This window comes from Lepidothrix coronata, unplaced genomic scaffold (assembly GCF_001604755.1).
Source record: "Lepidothrix coronata isolate B3197 unplaced genomic scaffold, Lepidothrix_coronata-1.0 Scaffold10, whole genome shotgun sequence".
Lineage (NCBI taxonomy): Eukaryota > Metazoa > Chordata > Aves > Passeriformes > Pipridae > Lepidothrix > Lepidothrix coronata.
The window spans coordinates 2,918,896-2,937,566 of NW_016690190.1; the positions used below are offsets into that span (position 1 = coordinate 2,918,896).

At 41.3% G+C, this 18,671-nt stretch overlaps 1 protein-coding gene across 1 annotated transcript in view; it reads right to left on the minus strand.

The window, feature by feature from the left end:
* The window catches only part of TRIM24 (tripartite motif containing 24), a 56,221-nt gene extending 38,046 nt beyond the window's left edge, over positions 1 to 18,175 (minus strand). The window contains exon 1 of the mRNA XM_017804679.1: positions 17,788 to 18,175. Coding sequence (XP_017660168.1) covers positions 17,788 to 18,175 — 388 coding nt within the window. The remainder of the gene's footprint in view (positions 1 to 17,787) is intronic.
* Between the last annotated feature and the right edge of the window lie 496 nt (positions 18,176 to 18,671).

An 18,671-nucleotide genomic window follows, 5' to 3' on the forward strand; every position in this document is an offset into this window, starting at 1 on the left:
ATCAATTTACCACAGTCAAGGGTCAATAAATAAATTTCCTAATACTCAAGCTACACACTTGCCAAAAAAGACTATTTTTTACATTTTTCAACAGTCTCAATTACAAACCACCCTCTTCCTGTTCCCTCACTGCTCTTTCTTGACCCTGACAAAGCCCAGTGCTGTGAGTCAACACAAGTGACTGAGCGATCAGATCCCACATTTTCATGTGCTTCTTTGTACCAGGTTAGGGAGTTAAAGAGCACAGCTGCCTGTCTCAAACACTGTTAAGGCCACAGAAGGACTTTGCCATGAGATAAGCACAGAATGGAATGACAGGATGGCACTAAGTCCAGGCCTGTTGGAGGCAAGATCCTGGTTAACATATCTGGACAAAAATACCTACTGGAGCAAACTGTGTAAAGAAGCAACTGCTCATACACATGTCACTGGTCAAACAAAGACCACACCAGGTTATGGGACAGATGGCATCTGTGACCACCAACAACCACGGAAACCCCCTTCCTGAATATGCCTCCATCTGGAACTTGGACTGTAATACCTCGTGAACTTGAGATAAGATAGAGGTGGTACTATTGTCCAGGTGTAACCTCAGATGTAGCAGGAGGTAAACAAAGCTTAGGGAGAAGAACATATCACTGGTAGTAGACACAAAGGATGCAGAATTTATGGGCCGCAAGGAAAGCCAACTGTGCTTGCAACTGGAAATCAGCTCCAACTGGGTAAAAGATAATTCCATCAGGGGAAGATCGGGAAGATCACGTGAAGCAATCATTCAACCAATAGAATAACAGAACTGTGTAACCAGTGAGCATTAATTCCTTTGTTTACTGAAATGTATAAATAGTGAAAATTTTTGAATGACCTTGGGACCCGCACCACCGAGAAGCCCAGGGAGAAGGACCAACAGGATGCCACTGGATCCACGGGTGGTGACTATCTTCTGTTTGATCTCTCTCCTCCTCCCCTTTTTTCTATTTCTTTCTACCTCTATACCTCATATTCAATGTTAAATAAAATACATATTATTGACTTTGGCATATGGTCTTGTTTGCACCTTAATTTGGACAGAGGCATCTCTCAATAATCAGATCTTAACACCAGCAGAGTTGCTTATGCAGCTGTATGGCCATGTGGCTCCTGAGTAGGAGGAGTAGAGGGGAAGACCTCCACCCTTCTTAGCAGCATCTCTTCATACAAAACCCAATTTTGTGGAGTTTTATATTCAGACTTTGCTTGAACCAGGCCAGGACATCACATTGCTAACAGAAGTAACAATGCCATGCAATGAACTGGATTTGGTACTGCGATGTGGATCGAATGGGGCTATGCCAGGATAGAAGAGCTTCCACTATAACAGCTCCCACTGGCTACAGGCTCATACCATGTGTGCCTCTTCCAAGGAATGCTAGTCTGCATTTTAGGCAGGTAGGGAAAATCATGGCTTATTCTTAATCTTCACAAGTTACATGCTGCATCCACAGAAAGGGCACCTCAGCCCATTTAGCACAACAGACTCATGGCATATACAGTATTATTTCCAACTCGGCTCCCAGTTTCCTGGGAGCACATTCCAGACTACTGAAGCATCCCGAGACAATAGGAGGAGACTGCTCTGGTTTGCCCCAGTTTTGGCTCATTTGCGTCTTCACTGTAGCGAACACGTTTCAGAGCCAATTTAATAAAGCCAATGGATGATCAGTTGTAGATCCAAGAAGGTATTTTTGTTTGTAGATGCAAAGCGCTTTACTAAAAGAGGAGGACTTAATAGTTCCCTTTCTTCAGTACAAATCAGTCAAAAAATCCACTAGTTTTCTGAAAGAGAGCTCTCTTAATTAAATTGACTGCTTGGAAGCAACTGGCAATTTTACCTGTAATGACACAGTCATTACAGAATAAATAATTAGGGGGTTGTACAGCAATTTTTCTCAGTTTTATATATGTTCTGTTTGAAATTATAACTATACGGATTTCAGAACAAAAAATATTAACAGTGAATCACACATGCAGTTAAAATGTTTAAAAAAACAGACAGGCCAGTTAATATTAATAAAAGGTACATCAGAGACTGGAGGCAGTGCCGGCTACAAGATTTTTAACATTAACTATACAAAAATTAGGGCATTTCAGTGTTGACCTACAGAATCTTGTCTCACTGTGTCTACAGACACCATTAATAGTAGCAAGGCTTTTCATTAAAATGCATGGGGTTGAGGGTAAACTGGTCATATTTACACAGGTCATGTTTCCCAGTTAAAAATAAACACTTAGAAAACTTAATTTGAGAAACGATATCATGTGCAATAATGTCTGAATCAATTTTTAAAATAATTACTGCTTTCCTCTTGTTTCTCATTAAGCTGCTATTGGTGCTGCAAAATTGGCAACTTCTTTAAACCAGTTTGTTCCAGAAAAAGCTGCTTCCATCTAGTTGTGACAGCCTGCTGCTGCTAGTGGAGGGGAGATAGGTTAAACCAACAAGCAGGCACATCTCAAGGGAAAACTGGCACCTACTGCCAAGGTATAAACATTCAAACCAACCACCAATCTAGCAAGAAAGTTTATTAAAATTATAATTCATTAATTGTTAATTAAAATTATTTTAAATCCTTTAAAATGTAAATAAATGAAAGCCAGACAAAGACTATTACTGTAATCCCCCCTCTGGAACAGTGTTACAGGCCAGTTTTTATGCTGCAGTGCATTGACTTTCTTGGAAGGCACTGCAGAGCTGAATTAAAATATTTCATCTGCTCTGTGAAATGGTTCATTGTTTTTGCTCTACGTGCCCAATCTTCAAACATTTCAGATATTGCATATTAGACTTCATAAATTGTAAATTTTGCAAGGACTGACTCTCCAGCCCCTTCTGAATACTTTAAGAAATTCTGAAGGGAGAGTTTATATTCACATCCAGAGCTGTCCAACACATTTTCTTCAACAACGCAATTATAAGAAGTGTCATAATGGTAACAAAGGGAAACACTGCTATTGTGGGATAGACAATGTTTAAGTACAAGATGATGAACAAAAAGTCTCACTGTCTTGCAATGAACATGCTTGAACAATGATGCAGAAGCTACCAACAATTAAGCCAATTGTCACTGCTGACCGTGATGAGCATTTCTTTCATTAAAATTAAAATACATTCTTTCAAGTCCTGAAATTGTCAAGTATTTCCAAGTGGTATGTAATGAATTCAGGTATACAACATGCAAGGATTTTTAAGATTCTGTGATATTCTTCGGTCATTTTTTTCTGAGCAGCCATGTATTTAATTTTGAAATAACATTTTGAAAGTGGATTTAATGCTGTTTAGATGTACACATTCTACTGAAATACCATTTTGCAGACGCTCTAGGATCTTACCAACAGTGCTCAAGTCCATTGTATCCACGAGCATCTGGAACAAGGAAATTAGTACCTTTCTTCCTGAATAGTAGCATGTTAACATGTTATTATTAATTTTAAAAAGATGACTGGGATTAAAAAAAAATCTCTGGTAAGGAGATGGACCCATATCTTAGAGTTACAAGCACAACACAGCTAATAGTCATTTCTTTGTAGCAAGAAATTTCATACTCTGGTCTTCATTTTTTCGAGTTCTCATCTACCACCAGCTGATAGTTCAGTAGTTACAGTACAATGCACCTATTACCAGAAATGACAGTTACAAAAAAGCAGGTAAGCACAGTATCATTTGGGCAGTCACAATCCGAAGAACCAAGCCTGTCTGGAAGGCACTGAAAGAGCTGGTTCTTTTTAATCCTTTGTTGAAAAGGTGAAAACTATACTTCAACATACGACACTCTTGACTGTTTCACTCACTTGCTCCGTTTAGCCCCAGCTACCATAATATTCCCACCAACACTAAGCAGTTGTGAAGGTAAAAAAAGTCTCAAAAAATAACTTCTAAGAATCTGAAACATACTAAGGGAAGCAAGTTAGAAGCAGTAGTGGGAACAGCAGTAGGTAATGGGCTTTAGTCAGAGTATTTCAGAATAAATGTCATTCAAAACAGCAACGATAATGCAATCCAAGGCCTTTGACTAGCTCTTGTTACTCCCTCTTCAAGTGCTCAGATGCACCCTTGCGATCTGTTTTTTCACAGGTCTCCTCCCGTTCACAATATGATCACTGCTCAATAACTGGAAACTACTTATCAAACTTGGCCAACTAGACTCTTGCTCCTCATTTTTCAAGCCACTAGCTTCAGGGGAGCAATTTAGTTGCCTGAACAGACATACCTAATTTGAGGGTGATATCCTGCCTGGCTTCCAGCTGCTATTCCAGGAGGAAATAGGGCTCCTGTGGATTGTGCAGTACAGCTACCAGCCCTTTTTAAAATATTACAGGTATCCCAGAACTGGCAGAAGATATTCTGATTTGGACAGCTGAATCTCAACTTACCTGCCTACTCTATGCCATATATCTTTGCTATTGTGATTTTAAATTCCTGGTGGAAAACACTGTTTAAGCACACAGAAGATCTCTGCACCCAAACAAACTGCAGTCTTCAGCTCCAAAGGAAGACTCGGTTAAAATCTCTGAAGTGTCAATATTCAAAGCCATGAACTTGTTACCTGCAGTGTTTAACTGCATCTGTCTGTATTCTGCTACATGGATATCTATTCTGAAGTTCTCCTCAAAGACAGACTTAGAGTTCAGAAGTCATCTACTATGAAAACACCTCTATTATGTTTTCTTCAAACTGTCTCAAAATATAGATTACAATGATGCACCAAATAATGGAGGATTGTAAAATGTATGTGCAAGGAATGGATGTTCAAAAATACGTATAAATAATATGCTGATTTAGAATAATAGGTTCTCCCTTTAAGTCACTTTGTTTAGTAAGAGGGAGGAGAGAAGAAAAAGAAAGGGCTGACTGTTAGTAAAAATAGATTTTTTAACTAATTAGTGTCTCTTCAATATATTCTTCAATGACAATATGGTAATAGCCCATTTACCACACAAGTAAAATGCCCAGGACTTATATGCTCAACAGTGAGAAAGAGGAATTTAGTATGTATTTATCAATAAATTCTGAATAAATTTTTAATCTGTGCTGCAATTAAATTTGTTATATAACCAATACTTTAACCTGGCAATATTTTAAGGATTTCTAGATTTATTTTTTTAAGCTTGTTCTTGACAGGGACAGAGACAATGAAATGTACAAAAAATATTTGATGAAAATTCCCACTCTGAACAAATGTAGTCAAATAGGAGAAAAAAATAAAGATACTTCTTATTTCCATCAGATAGATCTGAGTGCTCTACAAGACATTATTAATGGAATAAAAAAAGTAAAGATCCAAGCCATTTAATTTATTTAAGTGAAACAATCCCAAGACTCCCAAATCCAGTCTATTCTGACTACTTGTTGTATTTAAAAGCTGTGTAACAATAAAGCTTGTCACATGCAGAATTTTTACATCTATGGAAAAGTAACTCTTAACGGCAGCACAAAACTAATACTGATTTATTATGCTCAAGTGACTCCATAGAGTTAAACTTTGCACCTGAAAGATAGATAAAGTTTCTTTGCAGTGTTGCCAAGTTTCAATCCCTTCAGTGGGATTCATCTAAGGGTTACAAGAAGTTCCCTTCACAGTTATTGAAGACCTAGGTAATATAGTTAGGTCATGAGTGGTTTCATGGTTAAACAGATGTGTACACTTGGTCAGATGAATCATACCTTAAAAACATCCAGTTCTTTCCAGTAACTACACTAATACTCTTATCCACTATTGGGCATCCAGCTCAACTGTAAGAATCCCTCCAATATTCTAAATCCAGCAATTAGAGAGGAGAATATCCTTGAAGTTATCTGCAACTTACCTGCAAGCCACAGGCACTGCACTTTTGTGTGTAGATGTACCAGAACAAAAAGCCAGCTCACTTTATATTCCTCTCTTACATATGCCCAGTATCCCTCAGCACTGCTGTAAGAGTTCAAAATGCAACGTGACCAGCTTTTTCCAGTTCCCATATAGCTTAAAGACTACCAAGCTGGAGCAATACATGCTTGTGAGACCCACACAGACTATACAGCCTCCAAGAACCAGCATTAATTAAAAAGCAGTGTTATCTTCTTCTCTGACATTGCATTAATATGAAAATTACTGAATGTAACTAATAAAACAGACCCTTGTGGGTCGAAGAGATGATCGAGTAAGAACAGGAGGGATTTCCAACAGCTGCCCCACAGCTTTCAGAAGACAGCAGGTGACACAGGCAGCAGTGATATTACTTATGCTCCCACGGTGTATCTCCTGCTGCTGTAATCTGCAGTAGGCAACTGAACCATGAGCCAGACGCTGTTGGCTGATGTGAACATCCACATCCACTGAAGAAGTCTAATCTTCCTATGGTTTCCTCCATTTTCCCAAAACCAAAGAAGAGCTCCTTCACAGGTGCTTTCCCAGCCTGACACTCTTGGTACTAAGAATGAAGCTTAAGAAAATGAATCTTCTACCAAAACTGATCTTTGTAAGTGCCATTTATTTGCCTCTCCTTTAGAGTCACTTATCTATTTCCACCTTCTTGCACCATACTGCCTCAAAGGCTTGATAATGAAATTCTGGAAACATTACACTTAGCATCAAATACCAGTTTGGGAATGAACTAGGATTATACTTCTATTCCTTTATTTTATTTTTACTTTATTTTTAAGGAATATTCACAAGGGTTCCACCATGACATTATGGTTCTTAATCTACTTGGCTGGCATAATGACAAATAAAAAAGCAAAACCAACCAACTACAACTTTCAGGCAGAACAACAGGTATTCTTGCAAAAGTTTGAAATCAGACATTCTGCAGCTCACAGCACCTACACTATATTCTCAAAATTTTAAATCAGTCAAAAGGCAGCCAAAGAAACCACATTAAATCTGATCTCATCTCAGTGGAACTGGGAACAGGGAAAAAGAAAAAAAAAAACCAACACAATAAATACAATCCGATTGGAACAATACAATAACGCTGTTGTTAAATGGACTTTTAAAGGATGCAAGATTAGCATTTAGCTTCTTAAAGAATCCAAACCACATTCAGCTCTTGCACAAAGGGTTGAATGCAGGAAAGAGGACTGTTGGTTGAATCCGTTTGGGACACCCATGTATAAAGTCATCTTCCATTTGCCAAAACAGCTTCCCGAATCATTATTTTGAGAAGAGATCTTTGCCTCTGTTGAGTTTGAATGGTTGTGACAATAACCTAGAAGACTCATGAGCTACCATAAACCATGGCTTTGCTTCTGACTTGTATCTGTTCCAGTTATAAGGCCATTTCTAAAAAGAAAAAGGCAACAGAGGACTGTCTCCCAATCTGCGAGTGAACCTACCCCATCCATCACGGTGCATACAATTTACTGATGGTCCCACTGCCAGCAGTCTATACAACAAATATATATTGAGTGATAAGAGCAATACTTGCAAGTCAATCTTATGATACAGATAAGAGTCAAGACAAATGTAAAATAAAACTTGGGGGGGGTTGGGGGGGGTTTTTTGCTTGGTTTTGGTTGGTTGTTTTTTTGTTTGTTTGTGGTTTTTTTTAAACTTCACTGCTAGATGTGGGAAGACCACAGGCCTTCCCATATGTTCCATCACAGAAACTTCTGAACACTCTTTCACAACATTGGACTCTGCCTTTGCCATGAAGTAGAAAATAAACATTCTATTTAACAACTTGAAGTGCAGTATTTGAAGAAAGAGCTGCTAGCATCTCTGGACTTGCATTCAGATATGACTATAGGATGCAAACAACACCTATGTTCATCCCAAGAAAGAACTGTGTGTCTGAAATAATAGTTACTCAGGCAGTATTTAACACATGAACTCTGAAACCACATTTGAGCTTTTTAAATAGAGAAGGGACTGAGGAAAAGTTTAGAACTTCTCAAAGGAGATCAAGTTCCTTTAAGCATTGATTAAACTCAGCAATCTAAGTACTCTAAATTCAGGGGTTTCCAAATATGCTAGCCAGTGTGTTAGACCCTCATGGTTCTCTCTCACTACTGGAAACGGAAGAGAAAACTGAACTATTGAAGGCCAAGTAGTCTGTAGCTGGTAAACTCGACAAACAGTCACAGGCTAAAACAACTGAGAACAATAGCTGCTAATGTGTGATGAAAGGCCCCCAAACAAGACAAAAGCAAATAAGGAGCAGAATTACTGAGTGAAGAAAACCAACTGCTTAAGCAAGAATAGGTAGGAATCTGTAAACACTCAAAAGAGATAAATCTAATCCAGAAGTATACTACCCCCAGGGTTTTAAAGTTCCCAGATATTTAGCCATTACTGAAGTCCTGCTATATAGCTCTACATTCATTCAGCCAAACTTGTCTGCTAAATAGAAATTTATCTCAGTTCCTAACTGACTGTTATTCTAATTTAGCACTTTGGGGCTGGGCAGTGCTATGAATTTCAACTTTTACTTGAAAACTGTTGAAACAATACTTACAAGTCACAATTGTTTTTCAAAAGGCAAAAATTATTCAAACCTACTACCACTTCTCTTTAAACCAACTGACTATGAGGGCATGTAATTTGCACTCCTACATTATTTCTGCAAGTAGTTTACTCATTTTAAAGCAGAGTCCATGTTGGAAAAAAAAAATAAAATATATATACGTATGTTTCAATTCACACTTTTGCTGTTCAGGACAATTTTGCGTACTGCTTATTTCTAATAACAGATCTGTTGGTGCTGGGCTGTTTTATCAAGGCAGTGTAACTTCCATTTACAATTAGAACCTTCTAATTTTAAGAAGGTCGTCTTCTCCATCTCCAGCCATCTTCTCCAGCCCCAGCAGAGTAGTGCAGGTCTCCATCTCTTTCTTCCCACCTACTCATTCCCTTCGCAGCTGCCAGCATCCCTCCCCTAAGAGCATCAGTGTTACAAGTACCCTGACATAGCAGGTTCAGCAGCAGCCGCCTAAGCACAGCATGAACTTGGGGTAGGCTGGATTATAGCATTAGTTCAACAAACTTCACTCCACACATCCTTAACCATGCTCAAACTCTATAGCAGATGCTGAGAAATGAATGAAGCAGATTAAGTAAATTTTATTAAATGCTTTCTGAGCTCAAGTAGACACCCTAGAAAATACATGGGGATTTTCCAAGTCAACATTTAGGTAAAAATAGTCCTGTTTCTTTTTTGCGATTTACAGTACTGACAGATGTGTCAGCTCACCGGGAAAATTATACACTTACTTTTCAAATTAGGCAATCATTTTAGTTCAAAGGGTATTTGTGCTACAGTCTTGTTTTATTCAAATTGCACTATATTCACTTGAGGGACTACAGTTGAAAGGGGAACTCTCCACTTTAATAAAAAGTTGCCTGTGGCAACTTAGTTATTAATCAGAAGCAGAAATCTTTCTACAGTCAGAAAGCAAATGGCTCAGCTCTCCTGTCCATATACTCCCAATTACAGACAGTTTAGCATCGGAGCTGCAGATTTCTTTTTTGAAATGAGGATGTCTCCATGACCCAAATCCACATTACAAGCAAGGGCCCTCAAAACCCATGAGTGCAGTTCAAAGATCTGAGCTTTGCTTACTGTCATCCTTTTCCCCATAGCCTACTGATAAACTTCAAAAATAACTAGAAAGCTTGTTTAACATCAGTCTCAATCATAAGTTTGTAATGTATGCAAGGTAATACACAGTTTTCTCCCACATAAAAGCTTCAAATAAGCATTTACTTGAAGCACTGGAGAGACGGTATCAAGTAATTAGGAACATTCTTTTGCTCAACCTTTGGTTTCATAGCTGACTTTACAAGACTGTTTCTTGCTAAAAATAATGTCATTTTGTTAGTTACTTCACACAACTGTTTCATGCTTTCTTTGATGGTAAACATTTATGTTTTTATACATACTCTCTGGCCAGTAGGTAACAAAGGAAATAATTTAGTCATTCCAACTGTGACACTGACATCTTCAAAGCACATTTGAGCTGTGAGTACATAGTTTAAACAGTACGCAACTACATAGCTACCTAATTGCTGAGGTAAGTTTTAAAAGCATCACTGGATTTTTTCTATGAAAACAATTTTTCTGCGGCCTTTAATTTAGACAAAGAAAAAATAATGCATCACTATACTGTTACAGCACATAAGTTAAGTAAGAAGTAATAGGTCTGACAGCAGATTTTGATACCATTCACAGTTCAGCCAGATCACCGGCACAGGTCCACAATGCACACTTCAGGGCCATATTCACCTGAAGATCCCTGCCTGACTGTCATATTATGAAGGTCCACATGGAACAAATATCCATCTGCAGCCCATGGATGGCCCTGCTTTGGATGCCCAAAGGAGGCTGTGACCCTGTGGGAAACTCACACCCTCAAACAGGCTCCTGGCAGGACCTGTGGGTCTGTGGAGAATGGATTCCATGCTGGAGCAGGTCTGCTGCCAGGACTTGTGACCCCAGTGGAAGACCCATGTTGGAGCAGTCTGTTCCTGAAGGACTGCACCCCATGAAACGGACTCACGCTGGAGCAGTTCGTGAACAACTGTAGCCCATGTGAAGGATTCATGTTGGAGAAGTTCGTGGAGGACTGTCTCCCATGGGAGGGACCCCACACCGGAGCAGAGGAAGCAGTGCTTCCTTCCCCTGAGGAGGAAGTAACAGCAAAAACATCATGTGATGAACTGACTAATGCCCCCATTCCCCTCCTCATGTGGCACCACGGGGCAGGAGGTAGAAAACTGGGCATAAAGTTAAGCCTGGGAATGACGGGGGGGAGGGGGAAGTTTTTCATAAGGTTTGCTTTTACTTCTCATTATCCTACTATGATATGATTGGTCATAAATTCAGTTAATTGCCCCAAGTTGAGTCTGTTTTGCCCCGATGGTAATTGCTGGGTGATCCCTTCCTGACCTTATCTTGATCCATGAGCCTTTTGTTTTAATTTCTCTCCCTTATGCAGTTGCAGAGGGGAGTGACAGAGCAGCTTTGATGAGCATCTAGCATTCATCCAAGGTCAAACCACCACACTACTCTATTATTTAATTTTATTGCAAAAATTTCCAATTTCGGAAATAACGCATTTTTCATAAAGTCATCCTGAAATAGAGTCACATTTAAAATTCGCTTTACGTTATTTTTGGTTTTCCCCTGTTTTGTTTTTAGATTAGATATAACCGGCAAAATATCAGCTTCACAAGTTTACCGTTACTGGGAAATTCCACTAATAATATGGAAATTCCTCCTAGAGCATCTTAACTAACACAGACAACACTGGCATAAAGCTTTTCCTGTACAAAAGCCCAGTTTCTACGTTCAGAATCAAGAGTTTCAACAAAATTTTTCTAGAATTTAACTGACTGGGTAAAGTTGAGAGAAATAGTCACTTCGTAGTACTCCTGGAAGTTAGCAGACCAAGCTAAAAGCCTGCTGCATAACCTACTAGCTCTTCAGGACATTTCTCCTAGGAATGAGCTAGCCCACAAAGAGCACACTCATCCCTCCACTTGCCTCTTCATCAACATATGCACAGTTATTTTTCTTTGCTCTTTCAACAAGGCATTTTTTTAAGAGATATCTCTATTATAAGCATTAAAACAACAAAATGCACTTTCAACTAGACATGTACTTGAGAATTTTTAATACATTAGTATATATTTTCTTTCCTTATGATCTTCACCTTATGATCTAAGATTCCTTTCCACTGTTAAAAATACTAATCACTTACCAGAGACATTCTAAGCTGAATTTTTATTGAAATAAAACTAGGTTGGCCTCTGAAGATATAAATCTTGGTTTGGAAAAAAATTTCACACACCAATACAGCTATTTTGATAACTTCTACAGCTTAAATTCAGTAAGGTTTCCAATTGGAATGAGCTGGGCTACATCACTGCAGTTGTTTTAACGTTTATCTGATGTTCTGATGGCTTCAGCCTTTCAATCTCCCAGTTTCTATGGGTGAAAGAAAGCAAGTATGTAAATGCATCCAACCTACTCTAGAAATACTATTCTGCATACGTACATAAGATAATAAACATCTATTACATACTTCAATCATACATTGGAGCAAGCATGATTAAAGCTTCTTTCCACATCATGTGGTTGTCCACCTTAATAAAGGCTGCATAGGTATGTCTCCAGATTTCTGGGGAATTCCTGGTAGAAAAGAATGCAGTAATTTTTGGCAAATATATCCCTACTTGAAATTATACTTGTACAATAAGTATCATATTGAAAGCATGCCTTCTTCTAAAAGAAGGGTATTCCGATTAGAAAAATAAGAACCATCTCTAGATAGTTTTTGATTAATATTTTAAGCTTTTACTAGTTTCATGACTTTTTAACCAAGAGGTTTGTCCATTTCAGGCTATCAAAACAATAATACTATATTTCAGCTGTAACAATCCTAAATGTTTTTCACATATTCAATCTCTGGGGCTCCGTGAGTTTTGAATTCAAAATAAGCACAAATCAAAACCAGTATGAAAACTAGACATGTCTTTCCTATACATATTCCAATAATATACACTAATTCTAAACATTAGCACTCCCAAATCTCCATAAGTTGGAGGTTAAACAATTCAGTTATTGATGCACCACAGTAGAAATAAGACTTGTGAAAGGATACATAGATGTAATCATGCTTGTGAAAGTGTTAGCCACACAATTAAAACATGCACTTTGTAATGGTGAAAACGGAGAAAATTCACTTCAAGCAAGTGGCAATACGAACGATGAAACAGAAATAATCATGTGTATCAGGCAGATTTAAAAAAAGAATCTTAAGTCTTCTTAGATTACAAAGACATGGAAGAAAAATTGAACTTCACCTTAAGAAACTTCAAATGAAGCTATTATATCCTTCAAACTAAGAAGGATCCTAATCATTATCAAACTAAAAGAGGGAAAGAACATGTAACATACAGACAAATAACAAAATTTAAGTTGATGTCAAAAGCTGTATTTTCTAGGTCAAATTAAGTGATGACATTGGAAAGTCCAGATATCCAGATCAGATGAGAATCTGAAAGAATTTAAAGCTATCTGTATAAGGACTGACTATGGGACATAACAGAATAGATGCCAGCCTCAAACATGAGGGGATATCAAGGGTAAGGTCTTCATTCCATGCCTTAGAGAACCTGAAACTGTATTGCTAAACAAACATTTCTGGGCATTATTAACCTGAAATATGAACATCCCTGAAATCCTTGTTAAGTAACTCTGAAGTGTTTATTCCTTAATTAACAGCAAGTATCAAACTTATTTGAGTTGTTAGTGTGGACATTCCAGAAGAATTCATACCCTGGAATTGTCCAAACATTATATGCTTCTAACAGCTTCGTACAGATTTGTTTGTTAGCAGGTTTGTCTACAGATAAATTACCAGAAAAAGAAGTTTCCCTCTACTATTTTTGGCATTGACACTACTAAGATTTCATCGTGATTCCTGCATAAAACTTTGCTATGCATTTCCATTCAGAAAGTTTCTTTCACATCACTTTTCAATCTATTTTATGTACAGATTGATGATTAAGAAAAAACAAAGATACTCACAATTTAAATAGTTTTGAAAAGTAATAGTATCTCAATCTATATAACTTCACAGTTTTCATGTACCTATTTCACATTTAAAAATTCCAGAAGAGTACTAAGAGGTTCTCCACATTACAAACACTGTCCTTTAAGTACAAGCTACTATTCAACTAGTCTTTGAAGCGCTGCCCAGCACAAACTTCGGGCAAGTAGATCTCTAATAACAGCCTTTTTGTATGCACCAGTTACAACTCACACCATCAAACAGTAAAGAATGGCCATTTGAGAAACAAAAGGAAAACTCACATGAAGTTAGCCAAGATATTCAGTAGTGGTGTCTATAGACACTTGCTCAAAAGTGATTGTCACATTTACAGACCCACTCTTGCAGCACTCCCTGCAGTTCATAATGCTGTGTGTCAGGCAACACATTTTTGAGCAATGCAACAACAAAAACGTCACCTGCATCAAATAAGCTGTCACTGGACATTCAGAAAGCAAGCAGTGAATTCTCCAGTGCTAAGACCACTGGTGTCTGACACACAGATGATTTTGCAACATCTTAAACTTCAGGGACAGTACAGAAATCTGAAACCCTAGGTCTTCTTTCCTATAGAAAATTCATGTGGCAGTATAGAGCATATCCATGCCAACTGGCCTTGCCACCAGCCTACCTCTGCAGGATCAACATCCACCACATTAAACTCCTTTGCGTGTCTTGCCACTGCCATTGTGCATATTGAATCTTGTATTCAAGTGAGCAACTCTAGATAATTTTTAATTCATTCTAGATCCTCAAGTTTGATTTTTTTTCCCCACAACTTTATAGAAGGAAAGTCAACATTCTCCCAAGTAAACCTGCCTGTATGTTAGAAGTTGAAGGTACACTTTATCCTAGTAAAGCAAAGGACTCTTTCTGCTTTGAAACAGTTTGCTGAAGACAAAAAGCATCTCCAGATTTTACTTGAGACTCTGTACCTCTTTAGCTATCTGTTCCTTCACTGACTTGGATGTTGGTACAACACTTCATCTCACAGCTGGTTCGGTGAAGCTCTTTCCAAATCACATCCTCTCCTTTGTTCAAGATAAACTCCATTCTACCTCTTTCTTCAGGCTTCTTTTTGTGCAGCATCTTAGTGCTCAGCAGATGAGCATAGGCAGTCTGCTTATCTTTCAGGAGCTTTTCATAGTTTGCAATTCTATTGTGTTCCTTACTTAGGACATTCCTTCCAGCACAAACAGCTTCCTTGCTGTTTATTTCTTCAGTTTAGTCACAGTAATTTCATAATTTACATCATGAGAGGCATTTATTATCCAACTTTCTAAGCTTATACTCTTCAGTTTATTTCTTCATGTCGTTTCTCATAAGCATTTTGCACAACATATTACCAGAAGAGGTGACAGTTTTGTCCTTCCTTCTTCTTCTGAGAATTTCCAAACCGTAACAAATTTTCTCAATATAATCAGTTTTGGACACTGATGGGTTTTTTTCTCCCAATCCTAACTTCAGGTTCACAGGTTTTTTTGTCCCAGTTGGAAAACAAAAAGCAGAAAATGCACATCATCAAGTTTGGCCATAGCTAGCTAATATATAGCCCCTGTCATTTTAGCCGGGCCAAAACCATGACAAAAAAAGATGTATAAAATGCCTCAAGGAGAGTGTGAGATCTATACAAGTTTCTCCTTCCTATTGGACAATGAATGGTAGTGTGGAAGCATGAAAGTCAGTTGGGAGAAAAGTCAAGAGGGTAAAAACAATTGTCACCAAAAATATAGTATGTCTGCAAATGTGTAGAATGAGGAGGAGTATGTACTGTAAAATTCATTCACACAGAACTAACTCACAGTCAAAAGGAGGGACACAGAGCTACAGGTTTTCTGTTTCTATGATTCATTACTTCATCTATCATTTGTTCCCTCAAAATGTTTGAACAGCACTAATCTTTTAATTTTTATGATGTATCTTATTTCTCACTCAATTACAGACCCCAATTTCTGCTATATTTAAACAGAACATCTGAGAATGGGATTATGCTGCTCATGACCTCAAAACTCAGAAGATGATGATATTGTCTCTTGAACTATGCTGCAACCTCTGGGCTTGCTGTATCTCTGCCCTCTTTCCTATTTCCAAGTATCTTGTCCTGAAATACCTCATTATACACCAAAGCTTGTACTTTGTCTGTTCCTGCATGCAGAATTTCAGAGTTCTACTCGTAGGCTTACGAGCAATAACATCCCCTCGATCAACCAAGCTGAAGTATATGGGCTTTGGGTCTCTCAGATTTTCCTATTCTGTAAATTCTGACCAGGCAGTCTGACTACTACATACACTACATGCTAAACTGAAAGACTGAATGGATATACTACCACAGACATCCATACAGATGAAGAGGCTCAGCATATCCTGTTAATAACATACTCAGGAGTTTCTCAGATATTCTGAAACAAGTCTCTCCAATTGTCCCAAATATTCCTTTCTCTCAAGAAGGCGTTCCTTTATGAACCGCTGCAAACACTTTGCATATTCAAGTTGTAATCTTTTGGTCAGAACTGCTGGCAGGATGGTGAAGTTTACCTAAATGCACTTAAAGGACTTAAAAATGGTCAGTTGTAGTTACTACTTTTCACTTGAGCCCCCACTACACATTCCAACAAGCACAACCTCCACTAATACCTACAGAGCAGCCCAATTTTATTACATTTCTTCTTTTCTATTCAAGTTTCTCCAAGATCTGTAGGGACTTAAAAAGTACAGTTGTCTGTCTCAAGCACTGTCAAGGCCACAGAAGGAACTTGCCATAAGATAAGACTACTGCAGGAATTTGAGATAAGCACAGAAGGGAGAAATTATGACAGGAAGGCACTTATTCCAAGCCTAGCTGAGGAGAGATCTGGTTAGCATGTCCTGGTTAACATATATGTACAAAAATTCCCACTGTAGGGAACTATGGGAAAGGAAGCAACCGCTCATACACTCCCACCCCAAATTATGGGAACAGCATCTGTGATCACCCCATGGATACCTGGAACCTGGACTGTATAAAGGTGGTACTCCAGAAGAACAACTCCAGGACCCCCACCACCAAGAAGCCAGGGTGAAGAAGAACCAACAGCATGCTGCTGGATCCACAGGTGACTATCTTCTGCTTGACCTCTCTCCCCACCCCCTCTTTCTTATTTCTTTCTATCTCTCTACCTCACATTTACTGTTAAATAAAAGCTGTACTATTGACTTGGTCATATGGTCTCCTTTGCACTGTAAATTGGGCACAGGCATATCTCACTAATCTGATCATAGCAGGATCTTAACCTGTTTCCAGTAAAGGATGCTTGTTTGCACCTTTTTCTAAGATGAAGATTTTGTTAGATGCCTCTAACAAAACTAAGTGATCCACTACACCTAAGAGGTCTAGGAAAAAAAAAAAAAAGAAAAACATTAGGAAAGTACTTTCAGACTGGAGGAATCTATTGCAGATCTTCTACAGCAAGATGTACTTTTCAAACACATTGACACAGGTTCCTGTGTCAGTACACGAGCTTACCAAAACTTCCTCGCAGCATTCTCCCTTCGGCGCGACAATTAACAACTAAGCTGTACATTAATGCATCAGCAGACCCATCCGGGCTGCCGATCACGCGCGCAAGTGTTATTATCGCTTGTCCGCCCCGGTCCCCGCCCAGGCGCAGGGTCGCTCCCGGCTGAGCGGATGACACCTGCAGGACTCCCCTCCGGCCGCGCTCCACACTGCAAACACCACTCAAATGAAGTCTGTTTTCTCGCTACGTTTTTCTGCCTTGGTATCAGCCCGTGTCCAGGTTTTCCGCCAGCAAGGGACCAGAGCCCCCCGGCTCCCCCGAGAAGAGCTGCCCGGCCCCGGCCCCGCACCCCCGGCCCGGCGGGGGGAGCGGGGGGGGGCGGCTCTCACCGCTCCTCTCCATCCGCACAGAGAGGTCCTGGGAAAGTACAACAGTGCTGCCTTCCCTCCGAGGTGGGAAATTTAAAAATAACGATTAAAACAAACCAAGCCAGAGCACAACGCCGCCGCCAGCCCTGGCGCTGGCGAGCAGCGCGCACAGCTCGTCCCGACAGCTCCGTGCCCCGGCAGTCCGGCGGCCGGGCACCTGCACCCCACCCACCGCACCCAGTCGCGACAGCTCCCCGCTCCCCCGCGCTTATCGCGACATACAGGCCTCCGTGGGGCGGGGTGGAGAAGGCAGCAGGCGGGGGAAGGGACGGGCGGCAGAAGGGGCACTTACCGGGCGTGCAGTGCAGGGAGGAGGCCGGAGGAGGGACGGGTGAGGAAGGGGGCACCGCCGGCAACGGCTCCTTGGGGGCGGCGGCGGCCGCGGGCGCCAGGACGGGGGGCAGCATGAGGTACCGCTCGGGCTTCGGCAGGCAGCGCTGGCACACCGAGTGCAGGCAGGGCAGCAGCTTGGGCCGCCGGCTCTGGATGGGCTGCCCGCACACGCCGCAAGTGTCCAACAGGTTGAGCGGGGCCGCGTCCCCGCCGCGCTCCGCCGGGCCCTGCCGGCTCTCGGCCTCGTTCTCCCCGCTCAGCGCCACCGCTGCCCCCGGCCGATCCGCCGGGCAGGGGCCCCCCGCCGCCGCCGCCGCTGCCGCCGCCGCCACTGCCGCCTCTTCCATTGTCCTGCGCCGGCCGCCGCAGGAGCGCCGAAGGGAGGCGGGGCGGCCCCGCTGCCCCCGCCGCTTCCCGCTCGCGCCGCCGCCGCCGCCTGCCCGGCCCCCGCCCCGCGCGGTGTTTGTGTGCCCGCCCCGGCAGCGGCTGCCCCGCCGCCAACGGCGCCCTGCGACACGCCCCGAGGCACGGCCCGCCCACGGGCACGGGCCCGTAGCCACGCCCGCCCCACCCCGCCCCTTTCGGGATCACGCCCCCCCCCGCCGCCTCACGTGGGGCGAGCGCTTCCCCCCCCCGCCCCCGGGAACCGGCCCGGCCGCCTGGGGAAGCCCCGTCCCGCCCCGCCGGCCCCGCCCGCACCCCGCTCCTACGGGGCATCCGCCACTCCCGGGGGCTGTGCCCGCCCCGGCCCGCACACACCGCCGAAAGGGCTTCCCGCCCACCCGCTGGAGCCCTCTCAGTTCCAATGGCCGCGCTTTCTCTTGGCTGGGCGGGCAGCCTGGC